The sequence below is a fragment of the Alnus glutinosa genome, chromosome 5 (assembly GCF_958979055.1).
Source record: "Alnus glutinosa chromosome 5, dhAlnGlut1.1, whole genome shotgun sequence".
Lineage (NCBI taxonomy): Eukaryota > Viridiplantae > Streptophyta > Magnoliopsida > Fagales > Betulaceae > Alnus > Alnus glutinosa.
In genome coordinates, this window is record NC_084890.1 from 29,333,372 (window position 1) to 29,353,884 (window position 20,513).

General features: G+C 35.5%; 1 protein-coding gene across 1 annotated transcript; it reads right to left on the reverse strand.

Annotated features, from left to right (window-relative positions):
* Positions 1–1,180: 1,180 nt before the first annotated feature.
* LOC133868395 (probable LRR receptor-like serine/threonine-protein kinase At1g07650) lies at positions 1,181–20,234 on the reverse strand. Its single transcript, XM_062305284.1, has 24 exons — positions 20,099–20,234; positions 15,971–16,151; positions 15,658–15,729; positions 15,439–15,507; positions 15,290–15,361; positions 15,104–15,175; positions 14,893–14,964; positions 14,708–14,779; positions 14,534–14,605; positions 14,338–14,409; positions 14,176–14,247; positions 12,814–12,882; positions 12,508–12,573; positions 11,917–11,982; positions 11,766–11,801; positions 11,257–11,297; positions 10,645–11,021; positions 10,380–10,578; positions 9,921–10,055; positions 8,976–9,094; positions 8,631–8,841; positions 8,264–8,501; positions 7,129–7,279; positions 1,181–1,798 (listed from the first exon to the last, which is right to left on the reverse strand). The coding sequence occupies exons 1-24, from the start codon at positions 20,199–20,201 to the stop codon at positions 1,415–1,417; spliced, it is 3,021 nt and encodes a 1,006-aa protein (XP_062161268.1). The 5' UTR covers positions 20,202–20,234; the 3' UTR covers positions 1,181–1,414.
* Between the last annotated feature and the right edge of the window lie 279 nt (positions 20,235–20,513).

Sequence of the window (20,513 nt, forward strand, 5' to 3'; positions counted from 1 at the left end):
AAGGATCTGCAGATCTCACCTCTTCTAACATTGGAATACTCTTCCCCCTTCCACAACCCCTCCCCTAGGGGGCGGCATCCCGGCGTGAAAAAGTTAAAGGAATCAATGTCGACGTGGCACTAACGAAAGTTGCGAAATTGGACGGAAAAATGACAGAAGGTCCCAATTCAAAATCGCGAAAAAGTTAAGAAATCAATGTTGAAAATTAAAAAGTGAGGAACCATTTTCAAATTGTGCTCCAACTCAGGGATTTATTATACATTTACCTTAAAAAAAATCAAATCTTCAGGCATCAAATATTATAGGGGCCACGTCAAATGGGCTTTAGGAAATAGAGTAATTAAAGGATGATGTATAATATTACTCATATATGAGGGGTCAAGCCACAAGTGAAAATGATGGTCGAAGAACAAAAATTAGCCATTAAAAATCCGATAAAGGGCCAAACCATATTGTGTCAAGATTCACCTATGAAATGAGCTGCAGATCACAACAAAATAGGGCTGAATATGAATTTCGAAGTTCCATCACGTATAAAAGCAACTGCGACATGCGTTTGATGTATTGTTTGAAACAAAGAAAAACACAAAAAAGAAACGCTCAAACGGGAAGAAAAAACTACACGAGCACAAAATGGAGGCTAAAAAGAGACACCGCGAAAACATGGCCAACTTGGACCAAAATCCAAAAAGGGAATGAGCCCACTTGAGCGATTATCGGGACGGCACATCGAATCCAACTCGCTTGTGTGATGTGGTCCGCTTGGACCACTCTTCCCTTTCTTCTTCTTCTTTAATTTTTTTTTTTAGTTTATTTTTAATAATAACATATAATCAAGAGCCAAAAATACCAAAACTCCAACTATTAGTGCAACGACAGCACATTCAGAGCCAGCGGGGCTTCATATGGTGACGGTGCCAGAGATAGATAGGAAAGCTGATGACTTCGAGTATTTCTTCATAAGGCCATTAATCCTCCTCTCTTCCAAGTACTCCAGCGGATCCTTGTTGAGACTACAGTCTTGGCCTTGTGCAAAGTTCATGCATAGTGGCTTTAACGAATCAGTAAATAGAGAATATTTCAATATTAACCAAATATTGAATATACGGAAAATATAATATATTTTTTGTATATTCTAACAAAGCAAAATAATAAAATAGACACAAGGAATTTTATGTTGTTCAATCTATGGCCTAGGTCTGCAGGATAAAGTCCAAATGACTACATTTTGTTTTTATTCCTTGATGATCTTACAATACATAAGATCATCAATGAATAGATAAGTATGGTAATCAAATCAGATTTATTTGATTATCATTAAACCTGATTACAATCGATCCTATAAAAAATAGGTAACGTACAATATCATTTTAATAACTTGGTTGCATTGACTGGGGGCAATAGTATGCTGAAATTACTGAGTATCAAGATTAACTCGATAGAGATCCTGGGCAGATGTAGAAGAAGATCCAACCCAAGTCATATCTGATGAATGCATAAGTCTCTCTGCTCCACTTGTGCTCCTTGTTATTGGTTGGAGTTGTTCAAACTGGTCTCTTAAGGCACTAAACGTCAATTCATCGCCATATTTACTTGGGTCCATGGTGACTTCATCAACAATGGTTTGGCCTTCGAGCATGCTTACTACAGCAGACATGATGGGTCTAAGTGCTGGCGATGGATTAGTGCACAAGAGAGCTACTTTGATCATTCTAATAGCTTCCTCCTTGTTTAACTCGGAACCAAACTGTGGATCCACCAGCTCCATGAGATTACCCTTTCGTTGTAGAACAAGCGCCTGTAATAAGAATAGAAAAAAGATCAATCTTACCCAATCTATCCTATAATAAGCATAGAAAATAATATACATGTCAATAAGCTGAACTCAAGTGTGAAGTGAACGAATCAAACAATTTCAACATGTTAGTTTATTTTGCTGGTTGAATCTAGAGTAACATATTAGGATGACCAAATTGAGTGGAAAAGGACAAAGAAGCTATCAACATCTCACACAACCAGATACATGCAACATGTCCACTGCAGAATGTTGTAGCAAGAAGGACACAGATCAACAATGTGATATCCAGGCTGTCACCTAAAGAGAGCACATGCTCTATTGATTTTCATCACATGTTGTATTAACTGTAGTTAATTAGATGTTGTATTAACTGTAGTTAGTTAGATGTTAATCAGTGTGGTTAATTGCAACGTAGCTTAGTCTTCAAGTTTCTGCAAGTTGTATAAAAGGAATACTTGATAATTATTCAATACAAGTTACAGATTTCATTCCCATTCTCAAATTTCTCTGTTTTTACCTAAACCATTCGGTTATTAATATGGTATCAAAGCTCTTCTGAAATTCCTTCCATGGCGACTGTTTCACAAGATTCTTCTTCTTCTTCCCTTATTGACAATTTCTCTAATCCTTTTTTTCTGCACAATGGCGATAGTCCTGGTGCAATTTTAGTTTCTCAACCACTGATTGGTGAGAACTATAATACCTGGAGTAGGTCTATGACCATGGCGTTGCGAGCCAAAAATAAACTCAAGTTTGTTGATGGAACTTTGATCAAGCCGTCTGATCCAGATGGAGCAGAAGCTTGGACTCGATGTAATGATATGATTTTGTCGTGGATTTTGAATTCTCTTTCAAAGGAAATTGCTGCAAGTGTTATATACATTAACACATGTTCTGAAATGTGGATGGATTTGAAGGAGAGATTTTCCAAGAAGAATGGACCTAGATTGTTCCAATTGTAGAAATCCATTTCTGCTCTTGCTCAAGATAATCTCTCGGTAAGTGCTTATTTCACCCGTCTGAAGTCACTTTGGGATGAATTGAGTAATTACAGGCCAATTCCGACCTGTACATGCTCTCCATCGTGTTCTTGTGGAGCCTTGAGTTCTGTTGTTGCCAATTACAATCAAGAATACATATTTCAGTTTTTGATGGGTCTCAATGACTCTTTCTCTAATATCAGAGGTCAAATTCTCTTAATTGATCCTCTACCTTCAATCAACAAGGTGTTTTCCTTGGTTGTCCAAGAAGAAAGCCAAAGAGAAGTGTTTCTCGGAACTTTAACCCATGATACGGCAGCCTTGATGAGTAAGGCTACGCCAGTGCAGCAGAATAAGTTTACCAAGTCTTATAATAAAAAAGAGAGACCGATTTGTTCTCATTGCGGTATTGCTGGACATACCGTGGATAAGTGCTATAAATTGCACGGATATCCCCCTGGATTCAAGTTCACAAAGCGGCCATCCTCTACTGGTTTTGCTGATAAACCAAGTGCTTATTCGGTGCTGCATTCTCAAGAGGAAATTGCTGATAATTCCTCACAACCATTGCCACAACTGCCATTCACTGCAGAACAATACCATTAGCTTTTGGCTCTTATCAAGCCTCAAGCTGAATCTTCTCATGCTTCCGCCAATCAAGTAGGTATGCTACCTACAAATCAAGATCACCTCTTTTCCAAAATGACAGGTATTTTTGCTTTCACTTCTGTTATTCATTCCAAATACTCTGTTTTTCGTTCTCAATTTATCAAAACCAATCAGCTTCATAATCCAAAGGATTCTCCTTGGATTATTGACACTGGTGCTACTGACCATGTGGTCAATAGCATCTCTTTTTTTACCACCATCACAGCCATTGTTTCCACCTCTGTCACTTTGCCAAATGGTGAACTTGTTAGTGTCACTCATATAGGTACCATCAAAATTTCAGAACACCTAATTCTAACCAATGTACTTTGTGTCCCCTCCTTCTCTTTCAATCTCATATCTGCAAGCAAGTTGATTAAATATCTTGCATGTTGTCTCATTTTCATTGCTAATCACTGTTTCATACAGAATTTGGTCACATGGAAAACGATTGGAGTGGGTGAAGAAAGAGGAGGCTTATTTTACTTGTTGCAAGCACCAAGAGCAAATACTCATTCTCGGGTTCTTGCTGCTTCTCTTAAGAATCCCTCCTCTGATCTATGGCATTATAGATTAGGTCATCTGTCTACTTCTCGGCAGAATATGTTGCATGCTTTAATTCCTTCTATTTCTGTTGACTCTAATAAAGTCTGTAATGTTTGTCCTATGGCCAAACAACGACATTTACCTTTTCCTGTTAGTACCACTGTTTCTAAAAACCCTTTTGATCTTGTACATGTTGACATTTGGGGTCCTTTTTCAGTTCAATCAATAAATGGCTCACATTTCTTTTTGACCATTGTTGATGATTTTAGTAGATATACTTGGATATATCTTATGCACAATAAATCTCAATCTCGATCAATTGTTCAACTTTCTTTCCTATGGTTAACACTCAATTTAACCTCAAAATTAAATCTTTGAGATCTGATAATGGGGTTGAATTTCAAATGAATGATTTTTTCTCTCATCAAGGAACTCTACATCAACTAAGTTGTGTAGAGACTCCTCAACAAAACTCAGTTGTTGAAAGAAAGCATCAACATCTATTGAATGTAGCTCGAGCTTTGAGATTCCAAGCTCATCTTCCTTTGAGTTTTTGGGGTGATTGTGTATTGACTGCCACTCATATTATCAACCGCATTCCCTCTCCCCTTCTGTCAAACAAATCTCCCTTTGAGCTTCTATTTTCTATTCCTCCTAACTACTCACATCTTCGAGTTTTTGGTTGTCTAGCTTTCGCTTCTACCCTTACTCGTGATAGAACCAAATTTGATTCTCGGTCAATTCCTTCCATATTCATTGGCTATCCCCATGGAACTAAAGGTTACAAGCTTTTTAGCTTAATCACCAAATCAGTTTTTGTCTCACGCAATGTGATTTTTCATGAACACATATTTCCATATGCTTCAAGAATGATACACACTGATTCTCAGGGAGTTATTCTTCCTTCATCTCCTTCCTTCCAAGTTTCTCCATCTACTTCTTTTCCTTCTTTTATTCCTGATTGTACTCCTACTCTTGTTTCTTTGCCTCCACTTGATGATAACCATACATCTTGTTCAGATGTTCCTGTCCCTTCTTATGATGTTCCCATTTCTTCTCCTGACATCTCTTCTCAACCTCCACCTACTTCTTTACCTCTTAGGCATTCTACTCGGCCTAAGAATGCTCCTAGGTACTTGCAGCAATACCATTGTCATTTAGCTTCTCTTCCAAACTCACTGAAGTCGTTTCCAACGACCAAAGCTGGCAATGATACAGGTAATCCTTATAGCTTATCCTCTGTTCTTTCATATGATCGTTTATCTCCTTCTCATAAACATTTTAGTTTGTCTATTTCTTCTCATTATGAACCAAAGTTTTTTCATCAAGCTGTCAAATTTCCACATTGGCGTGAGGCCATGAATGCAGAAATTTCTGCTTTACAGCAGAATAACACTTGGTTTTTGACCTCTCTTCCACTGGGTAAACGGGCCATTGGGTGTAAATGGGTTTATAAAGTGAAGCTCAAGGCTGATGGAAGTGTAGAACGTTACAAAGCACGACTTGTAGCTAAAGGATACACTCAGTCCGAAGGGTTGGACTACCATGAAACTTTCTCACCCGTGGCTAAGCTTACTACTGTTCGGTGTCTATTAGCTCTTGCTGCAGCTAAAAATTGGACTCTTCACCAATTAGATGTTAATAATGCTTTTTTGCATGGGGAATTGGATGAAGAGGTTTATATGACTCCACCTCCGGGTTTTGCTGCCAAGGGGGAGTCTCAAGTATGTAAGCTAATTAAATCTCTCTATGGATTGAAGCAGGCTTCTAGACAATGGTTCTCTAAATTTTCTACTACTCTGCTCAATCACGGTTTTACTCAGTCTAAAGCTGACTATTCTCTATTTACTCGCATTCAAGGATCTTCTTTTATTGCTCTTCTAGTTTATGTTGATGAGATAATACTAGCCAGTAATGATCCTGCAGCAATTTCTGATTTGACAATATTTCTTGATCAGAAATTCAAACTCAAGGACTTGGGTTCTCTCAAATATTTTTTGAGGTTAGAAGTGGCTCGGTCTGCTCAAGGTATTTCTATTTGTCAACGCAAATATGCTCTAAAAATACTTGAAGATGCTGGACTATTGGCTTGCAAACCTGCCAAGTTCCCTATGGAACAGAATCTTAAACTTTCCAACAAGGATGGTGTTCTTTTGGAAAATCCTTCTAGCTATAGACGCCTTGTAGGAAGGTTGATCTATCTCACTATTACCCGTCCTGATTTAACATTTGCTGTCCAACATCTTAGCCAATTTATGCAGGAACCTCGGCAACCACATTTAGATGCTGCTCATAGATTGCTGAGATATATCAGTAACCGGTTATTGTGTTTTTCTTGGAGAGTCCTTAATCTCTTGGAAGTCCAAGAAGCAGCAGACAGTCTCCCGGTCCTCTGCTGAATCCGAGTGTAGGGCCATGGCTTCTACCTGTTGTGAGTTGATATGGCTGTTCTCCCTTCTCAAGGATTTTCACATTTCACATCCACAATCTGCTCTCCTTTTCTGTGACAGTACAACAGCTTTACATATTGCTGCTAACCCGGTTTTTCACGAGAGAACCAAGCATATTGAGCTTGACTGCCATTTTGTTCGGGAAAAGATTCAACTTGGTCTTATTCGAACTCTTCATGTTAAATCTCATTTACAATTGGCAGACATCTTCACTAAACCTCTCGGTTGTGCTTTGTTTCATAATCTACTGTCCAAGATGAATATCTTAGATATTTTTCATCTTGAGGGGGAGTATCAACATCTCACACAACCAGATACATGCAACATGTCCACTGCAGAATGTTGTAGCAAGAAGGACACAGATTAACAATGTGATATCCAGGCTGTCACCTAAAGAGAGCACATGCTCTATTGATTTTCATCACATGTTGTATTAACTGTAGTTAATTAGATGTTGTATTAACTGTAGTTAGTTAGATGTTAATCAGTGTGGTTAATTGCAACGTAGCTTAGTATTCAAGTTTCTGCAAGTTGTATAAAAGGAATACTTGATAATTATTCAATACAAGTTACAGATTTCATTCCCATTCTCAAATTTCTCTGTTTTCTCTGTTTTTACCTAAACCATTCGGTTATTAATAGAAGCAGCCAGGCCTCTAAACGTTAATTATAGTAGCATATGTCAAAATAAAAAGATCAATCTTACCCAATCTAGAAGGCATACACAATTCTCTTCTGATCGATATTTCATGATGCTCTTCCCAGTAACAATTTCCAGAGCAACAATCCCAAAAGCATAGACATCTGCTTTATATGTTAAATAACCCCATAATGCATATTCGGGTGCCATATATCCTCTGCAAATGAAGATTATATTATGACTTATATCACTAGTATGAATTATCAGGAAAAAAAAAACACACACACACACACACACACACACAAAGATCACTTGTATAAAGATCTGATCTTTCATATCCAACAAAGTACTTAAGAATCAAGAGAAACTTAGGTACCAAATCATATTTCATTTGCATTCAGAATGCAATTATGCAATCAGTAGGCTACTAGGGTTGAGTGGTAATTTAAATTTTTGTCAATGGGGAAGACGAATATGTCATTACCTTTGCACATTGCAAGTGAAGAACTGATGTAATATAACTTTAGCCACGCAATTTGTTTGGTCATTGAGCTCAAGTTCAACAGGGTGTGGTCTTTTTTCCCTCTAGAAATATTGGTTTTGAAAGTGAAGGATCATAGAATAATTGAGCATAAATTTCTCTGTATTGTTTATTTCTTAATTTTAAAGGGAGTCATTGTTTAGGGGTAGCATTTATTTTAGAGGTTGAATAAACATATTTTTTGCCTTTTTTTTTTTTTTTGCTTTTCTGCTCCCTGCAATTTTATTTTACCAGGAAATTGAACTGATTCTTTAATGCATTGAGTATTGGGGCATGCAATAACTACAACAAATTGATAGTACGTTTCATGTTTAGACATTTTCAGCGCTTGAAAACTGGTTGATAATTAATCTAGCTTTGAATTTATTTGTAAGCATGGTTGTGTTGTAAACGCCAACAGCTGACATATAAAAATCCTAACAAACACTTAATCCAGGACGTCAATATCATATTCCATATGCAAATTTTTCTGATATGCAGAGACTTTGAATGCTTCCATGTTGAGGTTCACTTTGAGGGCAGCATCTCACAGAGACATAAAGATCAATCAATATTTGTTCCTTTTTCTCTCTTGGTCAATAACTTGGGAGGCAAATGAAACAGAAGAATAGAATCACAAAAAGACTCCATATTGAAGAAAAGAGAAAAAAGATAGCTCACATTGTTCCAGCGACTCGTGTGCTGATGTGGGTGTTTTCCTCTTCATCAAGCTTGGCCAAACCAAAGTCAGAAATCTTTGGGTTAAGGTCCCTATCCAATAGCACATTGGAAGTTTTGATGTCTCTATGAACAATTCTTAGTGTTGATTCCTCGTGCAAGAAAGCCAAACCTCTTGCTATGCCAACGCATATTTTCTGCCTTGAAGGCCAGTCCAAGTTTAAGTGGTATTCCTCTGGACCTACATATTTTGCAGATTGTCCAATGGGGAACTCATCAACTTAGTTCTTAATATAGGCCATTCTCAGTTTTAAGTTTGTAAGCATCCTACGGTCAACATAAAATACTAAAGTGAAAACCTCAGGCTTACCAAACAAAGCACGTGCCAGGCTATTGTTTTCCATGTATTCATATACCAAGAATAGTTGATTTCCTTCAACACAGCATCCATACAATCTAACAAGATTTGGGTGTTGTAAAGCAGATATCATTCCTATTTCGTTCACAAATTCACGATTTCCTTGATTTGATTTTGAAGAAAGTTTCTTAACTGCAATTATAGTACCATCTAATAGTATACCCTGCATCAGAAATAGAAAAATATACATCTTCAGGTGTGTATTCATTATCTAATTAGATGCCTCTAGGTGTCATGGATAAATAAGAAAAGAAAATAAATATCCTAAAATTGAAGGAAGATGACGTTGTGGGATACCTTGTATACAGATCCAAAACCACCTTCCCCAATCTTATTTGCAGCATCAAAGTTGTTAGTGGCTGCTTTGATTTGCCTATAGGTGAAAAAACCAGTTTGCAGATCTAATCCTCTCAGCTCTGCCAAAATGAATGAAAATGTGAGGCTAAGATGTCACATTACATCTTATAAATGATATGATTAATTTTTTAATTAGTATTGTTGTGTCTATTGACTACTTAGAAGATGTCAGATAGAATGTGACCAAACAAAGGCAGTGAGAAAGTATCATACTGCAATTCGTCAGCCACATAAACCCCAAGTTTTTACAAGATTTAGGGTTTCATTTTTGTTTTCCAATCACAGGTGTATTGGGAATCAAAAAAACAATTAAAAAGAGAGGAACTCCATTGGTAGCTAGCTATTACCAAGAGATTTACCTTTTGTTCTTTTCAACAATAATGGTAAGATCATTTAGATGACATTTCAAAAAGAGAGTTAATTGAAATCCATAATCTTTTATCTCTCACAATGTTTTTTTTTTTTTTTTTTTTTTTAATATGGGTCCTTAGACATTTACTCTACTCAGAGACCTCAAGTCATCCATTTCTCATGTAAATATGCCTTCATTTAGATTTTATGAAAAAACAACACTCTCATATTTCTGTATGATTATGGTTGAAACTAACTGACTCCAGTAGCAGTACCGAAAAAGCCCAAGAAAGCTATCATGAAGACAGATTCTTATGCTCTGCAATCCAGCAACAGTATAATTGCTTTCATGGTGTATTTTGGATTGTTGATTTTTCATCAAGGGAAAAATGTTAAATAATATAACACGTAGACTGCAATAGTATATAAGGCCCTTGGGAAATTGCTATACATTGTTTCAACTTCGTGAATAGTTGGAGAAGATATAAATTATCCTATCTAATTTCTACACCAAAATGAGCGCCTGGTGATTACCTTTTTCCCTTGTTATCTTGCCTCTATTGATTTTCCAAATTCGAATACCTAAAATCATAAAAATGAGCAATAGCGCTGATACTACAGCTCCAACAACAATGAATATCTTCCTGTAATCATAAGGGGGACTGAAATCTGCGGAAGAGAAAAATAGTTAAGGAAACTGATTATAAAGTTGCACCCTGGAATTCAAGTAGTATCATATATATAGGTAGACATAGGTGGACCAATCTAAAACAAGATATGAATGGATGGTTCAAGCACACGAATACCAGAGTAAGAGTATAAAGAAGATTATAAAAAATTTTATTTCTTCCATCTAGTTGCAGTTTAATCTTGTTTTGGGTATACCTTTTACAGCAAATAATCATAGTTCTACTTCAACTATTTCTCATCAATCTAATAAGTATGGAAGAAGTTGGATAGTAAAAATATTCTCATACTCCAAGAAATGTCTACCAGATTTAACAGAGATAGCTGAGATGAGAGGACCATATGATCCACCATATGGGACAGCTGTTGTCCCTTTCCCAGCCCAATGAAAGCGGATTTGTAAAACTTTATTCTTCACAACAACTGCTTTAAATTCCCTTACAACGGGTTTATCAACACCTTGTGCTTCATGTTCAATATCAAAATCCTTCCTCACCAATTTTTCCTGTAACAAATTAAATCAATAAAAATTGTGTTCTACGTATAAAGCGAAGCAAATATGACATCATACCTGTATATAAATATCAAATATCCGTTTTCCAAGACTATAAAAAGATCTGTTGTCTCTTAATACTATCTCTGCAAAGAATAGTTTCACAGTATAATTTCCATTTGCCAAGCAACTTGCATAATATGTCAGAGATAGAGGAGAGAGCCGTGCACTCGTGAATATTCCAGAGTCATTCATGCTTAGTATTGACGCATTATTCGCTATGTATTGATTTGCAGCTTTGTTGCTGATATCCCAAAAAATTCCGCTGCTACTGAATCCCCAAGCAGTGTTAGAAACAAATTTTGCTGGACCTGCTTGCTTTTGATCCGCTTCGTAAACTATGTCTCCAATAGTGGTTTCACTTCCACCACAATTTATATGCAATGAGTACCGATCTACCCAGAAACAAAAACAACATATTTTTAATTAAATGAGATATAAGCAAACATTATAGAGCAAAAAGGAAATTATGTATTAACTTTGTCTTGTTTCATTTACTCGCCAATATTGAAAAGAAGAAATATTTTACCGTGGTTTCCTTTCATTTATGAAAGAAAATATCAAAGGAACGCCTGAAAATATAATTAAAGCATACAGTACCTCATAATTTGAATGAGGTCATATAGCTACCTTTTGAGCATGGAAAAGTTTGGCATTCGCCGTCAAATGTTCTTGATTAGCGTCGTACAAGAAAGAAGTGTGAACTTAATTAGAAAAATTAGAATTAAAAACAAAAATAACACAAAAAAATGGATCGGGTTTACATCCTGTATAAATTAAATCTACGGCTAAGATTAAAACTTCCCCATTTTTAGCCCAAACGACATAGCTTTAAATGAACTAACAGAAGTTTTCTAAACACCGTTTGCATGTCTTCCTCTTCCTTCTTCACCCACTTCCACTTTCTTTCTGCAAATTCGTCTTGACCATTTTCAGCAAAACAACGGGTCAAATAGAACAAGTTTGAGAGAAACTAAATCACAATAATATATATCATTAAAAATGAAGTTTCCATTAATGTTGGCTGTAGATTTAAAATAACAGGAGATTAGGAGATGTCCTATTATTTTTCTACAGGATGTAAGCCGGATCCGAAAAAACATTGGTTCTTCTTATAAGTTTACAAGTTAGAAGCTTACAAGTTGTCCTGTCCAGAGAAGCTCCGAAACAAATTCCTGATAAAATGAGAACCTAGTTAGTTTTGTAAAACTAAAAGCTTGTGAAGAGGGTAAGTATGCAAACCTTAAGTAAACTCAAATTAAGATTAAAAAGGATAAGAAAAGATCTTACAGGTTTTCTCGACAAGCAAGTGGCGCAGAACTGTTTGAAAAGTTATTGTAAGAAAGATCCATATGTCTGCAGAAAAACGTATTTTCGTAAATAACTCATTATAAATCCATAAGAAAAGAAAAGGTATATTTGAAAAGGTTTGGATAAACTAACGATAAATGTAAAAGGAGTTCATTTCAATATTCCAGAAACACCAAGACAGATAACATCTGACTGTGTCAACTCAAGCTAAGACCACCAAACTTCCGGAAGCAACTCAAAATTAATTGTCAACACGGAGTTTCCTAATAACTGAGATCCAACATAACAATGGAAAAAAGAAAGTTCCCTCCGCTCTTTTTTACTGGAGTCACATGGTGCAAGAAGCAAATCTATGCTGGAAGCAAAATCGGTTGAATTCACCCATTCAATATGATTGAAGGAGATCCCCCAATGACCATAAAGGGTTCTAGAGATGAATCAATGTCCAAAGTAATGTATATTTGAACATTGTGATGTCTGTAAAGATTATATATCTGCAGGAAACTAAAAAAAGGTACAGAAAAAGAAGCATGTCATGCTTTCAAATAGAGTTCAGGATGAATTATATACTTGCCAATATCTCGCTTTATGATCCACATTGGAATAGGTCCATTGAGCAAGTTGCTTGTAAAAAACCTGTTTAAATAGCAACATATATAATCACGCTCTGGTTAAACACTTATTTATATAATTACTGAGGGAGAAATATTCGAATGTAAAATATACTCTGATAAAATGTGTGTGTGTGTACACACACTTATATAAATGTATATGCATATGTGTATATGGTAACCATAAGCAATATAATCTTTTTAATTGTTTATTTGAGCTTCTCCGCAATAGAGCTAGATTTTGGGCTTTGATTCCACACTTTACATGTATTCCAATTGTGATAGACCTTCAAAATCTGGAACATTTCCTTCCAATCTATTGAAGCTGAGATCTCTGCATGGATATAACGATGAAGAAGGATTATAATAACATAAAAGAAGGATTATAAAATGAGACATGAATGTCCAGGAAGAAAAAAAATTGAAAGAGAGACTTGAATGTCCATATAACAGTGAAGATGCAGCTTAAAAGAGGACTTTTATTATTTTCATTCTAATGAAAACAATGCACCCTAGACAGCCTAACTAAAGCGCGCATTGTTCAAAGGTTTCTTACGGAAGCTGCCACAATGGACTAAAGGAGTAGGAGGGGGTGGATCATGGCTGCCAATGCCATGCCTACAATGAGTATCGGTTGACAACCTTAGATAGCTGCTTTCTAAAAGGTGTAGGCTGTAAAGATTAGAAGCAATCATCATTGTTTTTCAAAGGCTAAATTAAGGATGAAAGCAGATAATTAATTATTACATATTCATTAGATGAACGGTGTTTCCCACTCCTTTTTTCAAACGAATCCTACTCAAAAACTACACCTCGGTTTGATGATTTCAGCAGATGATCTGAATTCTAGAAAAGAATGAACAAAATATTTATTGAAATAGTTATACACTGTTAGCTTTAAGAATAGAGTACCATAAAAACCCATAGTCCATAAATTTTAATATGCCAATATCTACTTGTGCTACCCAAAAACAAAAAGGAAAAAAGAAAACTTTACACCTATATGTATGTGACGTCCCACATCGCCTGGGAATGAGGATGTGCTTATATGTATAAATGCACCATTTATGATACAACACGTTTTAAAGCCGTGATAGTTATGAACCTATCAGAACTCCGCAGTTAAGCGTGCTTATGCGAGAGCAATCCCAGGATGGGTGACCTCCTGGGATGTCTGGTTTGGGGAGTCAAAAGCGGACAATATTGTGTCATTGGGGGTGGGTCGTTACAAATGGTATCAGAGCCATTGCCCAACCTGAGATGGTGGGAGCGTGCACAAGCCCAATGAGGGACGCCAGCGGGGACGCTGGGTCCAAAGAGGGGGTGATTGTGACGTCCCACATCGTCTGGGAATGAGGATGTGCTTATATGTATAAATGCACCCTTTATGACACAACTCGTTTTAAAGCCGTGATGGTCATGAACCTATCAGAACTCCGCAGTTAAGCGTGCTTATGCGAGAGCAATCCCAGGATGGGTGACCTCCTGGGAAGTCTGGTTTGGGGAGTCAAAAGCGGACAATATTGTGTCATTGGGGGTGAGTCGTTACAATGTATGTACAGTATAATGTTCTCAATGAAACAAAAAACCAAAAAAGCAAGGAAAACAGAAAGGAAAGAAGAACTACAGAATTTGTAGTGCTGTCATTTTTGATATATATTGGGGGATTTGTCCGGAGAGATTGCAGCTCGTCAACATCCTGCAATGTCAACCGCCATCATCTAAGCAAAATTGTTATAAACTTATATCATTTGAGTTGTTGAAATTTTACAGAAAAAGAATAACTTACAATCTTTTCATGCCTATCATTTTGCTTAAGTTTGGAAATTTAGAACCCTCACCAAGTAAGTCACTAATCCTTCTGCACTAAATTGCATTATTAATAACTGTTAGTGTCTTAAGCAACACTTCCTGTTAATTTTAGTATCACATGAAGATACGAGAGAGATTATGCAACCCAAGAGTACTTCGAAGGAAGAACTTACAGCTCGGTTAAATTACTCAGGACTGAAATGCTACGGGGAATGGGCCCCTCGAGACCACTAGCTTGAATCTCTCTGTTAAAAACACAATTCTAATTGGTTAGATTAAACCGGAACACTCTACTAGAAGAGATTTTAACATTATAGGAAAATAAAAATAAAAAATAGATCGCATACAATTTCTCAAGGTCTTTCCAACTTTGAAAAAAGTCAGGTATTCTTCCAGTGAAGTTGTTACTGCTAATCCTACTGCATACAGCCAAATTGGAAACAAGACTGAATAACATAGAAACTATAAGCTTTTCAAGTAAACATCTAAAATTACTTTTAAGTACTATAGAAATGGGGTTGCAACCACTTACAGTTCCTGTAATTTGGTTAGATTAGTGAGAGCTATTGGCAACTCTCCAGTGAGATTGTTATGGCTAAGAGTACTGCAGTCATCAAATCGGATGCTCAGCTCAGACCAGTTCAACTTAGTGTCAGTTGAATAAAAAAATCATTGATAATTAAAAATAGAATCATCAAATCTGATTTGAAAATGAATAGAAGGATTAAAAAAGAAACACCGACAGATTCAGCAAATTAACCAAATTCCCAAGCTCAGGGGGAATAATTCCAGAAAACAGATTGTTCTCTATGCTCCTGAAAATAGTCTTCGTCAATATTAAAGCTCGGATAAAGCAAATGAAACTATGAGGCATTCTACTAGATTAAAATTTAAAAAAGGGTGAGCAAGAAGATGCAATATGAGCATACATGTATATAAGAGTGGTAAAGTTTCCCAGGTGGTGTGGGATTGGTCCAGATAACTTGTTTACGCTAATGGACCTGCAGTGAATCAGCTTAATTCAATAAGAAAGTGCATTCAGTGGCTAACCTTAGACATGAAATCAGTAGTAACTTACAGAAATTCCAACTTTATAGAAGCCCATCCGGGTGGTATTGTACCAGTGAGGTAGTTTCGATTGAGGTCACTACAAGCAAGAGGAAAGCGGGCTGTTAGATTAGAAGCTCAAATGAATTTTGTAACGACCTAGAAAAAGCGATAGCCATGTCTTTACAACAACTCTATGTTTTCATGTAATAGTAAATAAAACAAATAGTTGGCGACTCTTCTTAATTACGTCGTATTCAGGTATTGTAGCTTCGCCAGGGAAGGTGGAAGCACACCATCGAGATCCTGCCCTTTAAGAAATCTGTAACAAGAATAATCACACTTGCATTAATCCATAATGTACTAGGAGAAGGAATGAGGGATCATCTTCCCCCCATATATTTCTGAACAGAGAATGGCAAAATCCACCGGTGACCTCACTCTCTACTATTGAAAGGTGAAATCAGCGACTTTGTAAGTCAAATTTAAGTACTTTTTCTGCTTTTGGTTGAATAAAAACTTGATCTGTTCACAACTTCAGTTAGGAAATGAAGGGTACGTACAGTTTAACCACGTGACATACGCCATCAGGGAAGGAGCAATTGCAGATTAGAGAATTGTTGTACAATGGCCTCAAATCCGATTTTGGTGTTTTCCAGCTTGAGTCATTACTAGTGCATGGATCTACGCTGAAATTCCAATCGTTTTTCCCCACTTGTTTACCTATTTCACGAAGAGCTTGCACTGCATAATACACCAACCACATCAAATTTGTCGTTGATATTTTTTTTTTCATCCTTAAAATGCTCTATAAATTAATCTATATAAAAATATAAAGCAACGTTTTTATTACAATATATATATATATATATATATATATATATATATATATATAAAACCAATTTTGAGCCTAGGACCAAGTATCTGGAGTTGGCTACTACTTGACGACAGATTCTATTCTAATTTATGCAGTGCAATCCCCTCTTCAACCTCCTCTTGGTTGTTGTAGACTTGTAGTAGTAGTTTTTTCCTAGCATACGTTCGGGTAAGGTTGATGAGTCTTTTAAGGGTTCGGATAGGATTGGATTCATTTACGAGGGTCATACTCCTATCCATTTGGGTAGGTTTGAAGGGTCTTTCAAGTATCATGACATTAATTTCTTGCATCCCTTTTATTGGGGGTCAGATAGGGTTGAAGGGTCTCACAATGATCATGACCTTACCCTCTTTTATTTTGGTGCCTATATCACTTTATGTAACCCATTCTTTAGCTTATGCCCAAGGTTTATAGGACTGCCGAGACATTTATGACCCATTAATTTGAGGCCATAAACACAGTCAATTCCTATTTGTTATTTACATATTCACACTTTTTTTGGTTTGGGTTTGTTTTTGGGAGCCCATTATTGTTGAAATTTTTGTTGCTTGTGAGCATTCACAATGAGTTCTTTTAAATGTTTCTAAATTTAACTCTAAAAGTATACTTTTGTTGATTTAGCTAGTCATTTTTTAAAACTATTAAATAACAGACTCTCTAAATGATTGCTACATTAAATAAATACTATTTTTAATTGATAAAGCTAACTACTAAAAGCATTCAATGCATTGAATTTAAGTCAAACATGACATTTTGAAGCATTTAATGCAAAAAAACAAAAAAAAAACAAAAAACAAAATTAAATAAATATGTGGCTCTTTAGATTTAAAAAGAGAATTCTGATAGATGTTAAATTTAGAGAAAGACTACCTTATACACCATGATCCTAATGCCATCCCACCCGGTCCAACATGGCATTTTAACATTTTTTTTTTTTTGTCTTTTGAATCCCAAAAGCATTGGGAGGTTTTCATTTCCCCTCCCAACGCGTTTTGCCTAGCTCTCTCTCTCTCTCTGGCCGGCCGTCCTTCTCTTGACAGAATTATTTCGTTGCTCATGATTGACTTTTAGTTTTAGCAATTCATTTGCCTAGGATTCTTAATCCAAAAAAGGAAAAAAAAAAAAAAAAAAAAAAAAAAAAAAAAAAAAAAAAAAAAAAGTAAAGAAGGAAAATAGGCAATTGTTCGCTTTAATTTACACAAAAATGGAACCATTCTTAAAATTGTTCAAGTTTACATAAAAAAAAAAAAAAAAAAAATCAAAAATCAAAAATAAAAGTTAAAAATAAAAAATTTTACACAATCTATCAAGAGTTCGAAAGCTCACATGCATGGGAAACAAGATACAACTAATGTAAATAATGGGATGAATCAAAACATTAAACATGTACATTGGCTTGCAGATCGGAATGGAGGCCGGGAGCAAATTAAAAAGACAAAAACATTAATCTCAATATGCATAATGTTTAATTAATGAATGGAACCAAGCTTAAAAGATTATAGATAAATCATAATGAACAAAGAGAGAAAGAGAGAGAGAGAGAGAGAGACAGGCAAAACACATTTGAGATTAAAAAAAAAAAATTGTAGAACCGGGTGGGAAGGCAGTAGGATGGTGGCGTATAAGGTAGCATTTCTCTTAAATTTAGCTTTTGACATAGAGTTCGTTAATTTTTAACTCTTAGCTTTAATTTTTTGTGTGTTTTGTTAAAAATTTAGAGAACACTTAAATTGAAAGAGCTGATTGTAAATGCTCTTTCTCATTTATTGAATGATGTCCTAATTAAATAAATATTATTTTTTAATGATAAAGTTAAGTACTAAAAGCATTCAATGCATTAAATTTAAGTCAAGCCTAACATTTTGAAGCATTTAATGCAAAAAAAAAAAAATAATATTAAAAAAAATTTATGGCTCTTTAGATTAATTTAAAAAAAGAATTCTAATAGATGTTAAATTTAGAGAAATACTACATGAGGAATGTTAGAGCATCTCCTTGTGTTCTCCTGATGTTCTCCTGGAATGGCATAGATGTAATTTTTTTTTATTAAAAAATTGCATATATGCCATCCAAAAGGACATAAATGTAATTTTTTAATTACATCTATGCCATTTCAGGAGAACACCATAAAAATACTGGGAGATGTTCTAGCATTTCTCATACTACCTTATACACCATGATCCCACTGCTATCCCACCCGACCTACATGGCATTTTTATTTTATTTTATTTTTCTTTTGAATCCCAAACGCATTGGGAGGGTTTTCATTTCCCCTCCCAACGCATTTTGCCTAGGCGCCTAGCTCTCTTTCTCTCTCTCCGGCCGGCTGTCCTTCTCTTGACGGAATCATTTAGTTGCTCATGATTGACTTTTATTTTTAGCAATTCATTTGCCTAGGATTCTTAACCCAAAAAAGGAAGAAAAAAAAAAAAAAAAAGTAAAGTAAAGTAAAGAAGGCAAATAGGCAATTATTCAGCTTTAATTTACACAAAAATGGAACCATTCTTAAAATTGTTCAAGTTTACATTAAAAAAATAAAAAAAAATAAAAAATAAAAAAAGAAAAAGAAAAAGAAAAAGAAAAAAGAAGAAGAAGAAGAAGAAAAAGAGTAAAATTTTTACAGAATCTATCAAGAGTTCGAAAGCGCACATGCATGGGAAACAAGATACAACTCATGTAAATAATGGCATGAATCAAAACATTAAACATGTAGTACATTGGCTTGCAGATCGGAATGGAGGGAGCAAATAAAAAAGACAAAAACATTAATCGATCTCAATATGCATAATGTTTAATTAATGGAACCAATTAAGCTTAAAAGATTTTAGATAAATCATAATGAACAAAGAGAGAGAGCTAGAGAGAGTGAGAGGGAGAGAGAGGGACAGGCAAAACACATTTGGGATTAAAAAAAAAAATCATAGGACTGGGAGGGAAGGCCGTAGGATGGTGGCGAATAAGGTAGCATTTCTCTTAAATTTAATTTTTGACAAAGAGTTTGTTAATTTTAACTCTTAGCTTTAATTTTTTTTTGTGTTTTGTTAAAAATTTAGAGAAAATTAAATTTAAAGAGCTGATCGTAAGTGCGCTAATCCTTTTCTCATTTATTGAATGATGTCCTAATTTTTTTTTAAAAAAAAAAAAAAGAAAAAGAAAAAGAAAAAACACATTAATATTGCCACGGGAGGAGCAAGGAGCTCTATGTCTTTATTCACGGCCAAACGACGCCGTAAAATTCCGCTTCATTGCTACTGGCAACACATACGGTATAACTTTCGCGTCTGGTTCTCCATCCTCAATTTTGTCGGTAAACATAAAACATTCATGTGGTTGTGGTGGTCGACATCTAAATTTTCTGCGCACAATATTTTTTTCATGAAATTAATGGTTGATGTAAGTTAGTCAACTGCTGCCCTTTGACTGCATGACCAGTTGTTACTCTATACGCTATTTAATCACACGTGAATAATCCTTCGTAACGACGTTGAATACAACCGGAATATAATTTGGGTACGTAGGTTAATTAAGAGAGAATTTGGAGATAAATTTTTTTTGATAATTTTATTAACACACAAGAGTTTTTAAATAGATTACAATAAATTATAATACCCAAATTCATAACAACTTTTTCATCTTAATATAACGATAGATAAATGGCATGCTGCCACTAAAAGCTAATATATATATATATATATATATATAAAAGCTTAATTCGTTAGGCTGAGGATTTAAATGTTTAGATTTTCATTCCCACCAACCTGAAATGATCGAAAATTTTACATATATATAGAAAGAAGAAGAAAGAGCTCCTCACCTTCATCATCAGGAGTAGGCCCTAGACGGCCTACTTGGGCTTCGATGCAAATAAGCGAGATGAGTATAATAAAGCAAATATAAGGAAGAAATCTTGCCATCATCTCCTCTACTGCCAAGGCCGGGTATTCCACAAACTCGATCTGTTTGCAAAGATGCACAGAAAATGTGATATGTATATATCATTGCTGAATTATTTCATTGATGTTACTTAAGGGAGTCGGGACCCTTAACATTTATGAGCTACGGAGTACTGATGCTTCAGTATGTCCCATCGTTCATTAGTATAAATCCGACACTACTAAGGAGAAAAAACACTTAGATTTGACTCTTTTCTTGTCTATTTAAGACATGCAGTGCGAGTCCTATGTGGCTGCTGTCAGGTTGAGATTTTTTGTGTGCATGGGTCGATCTGA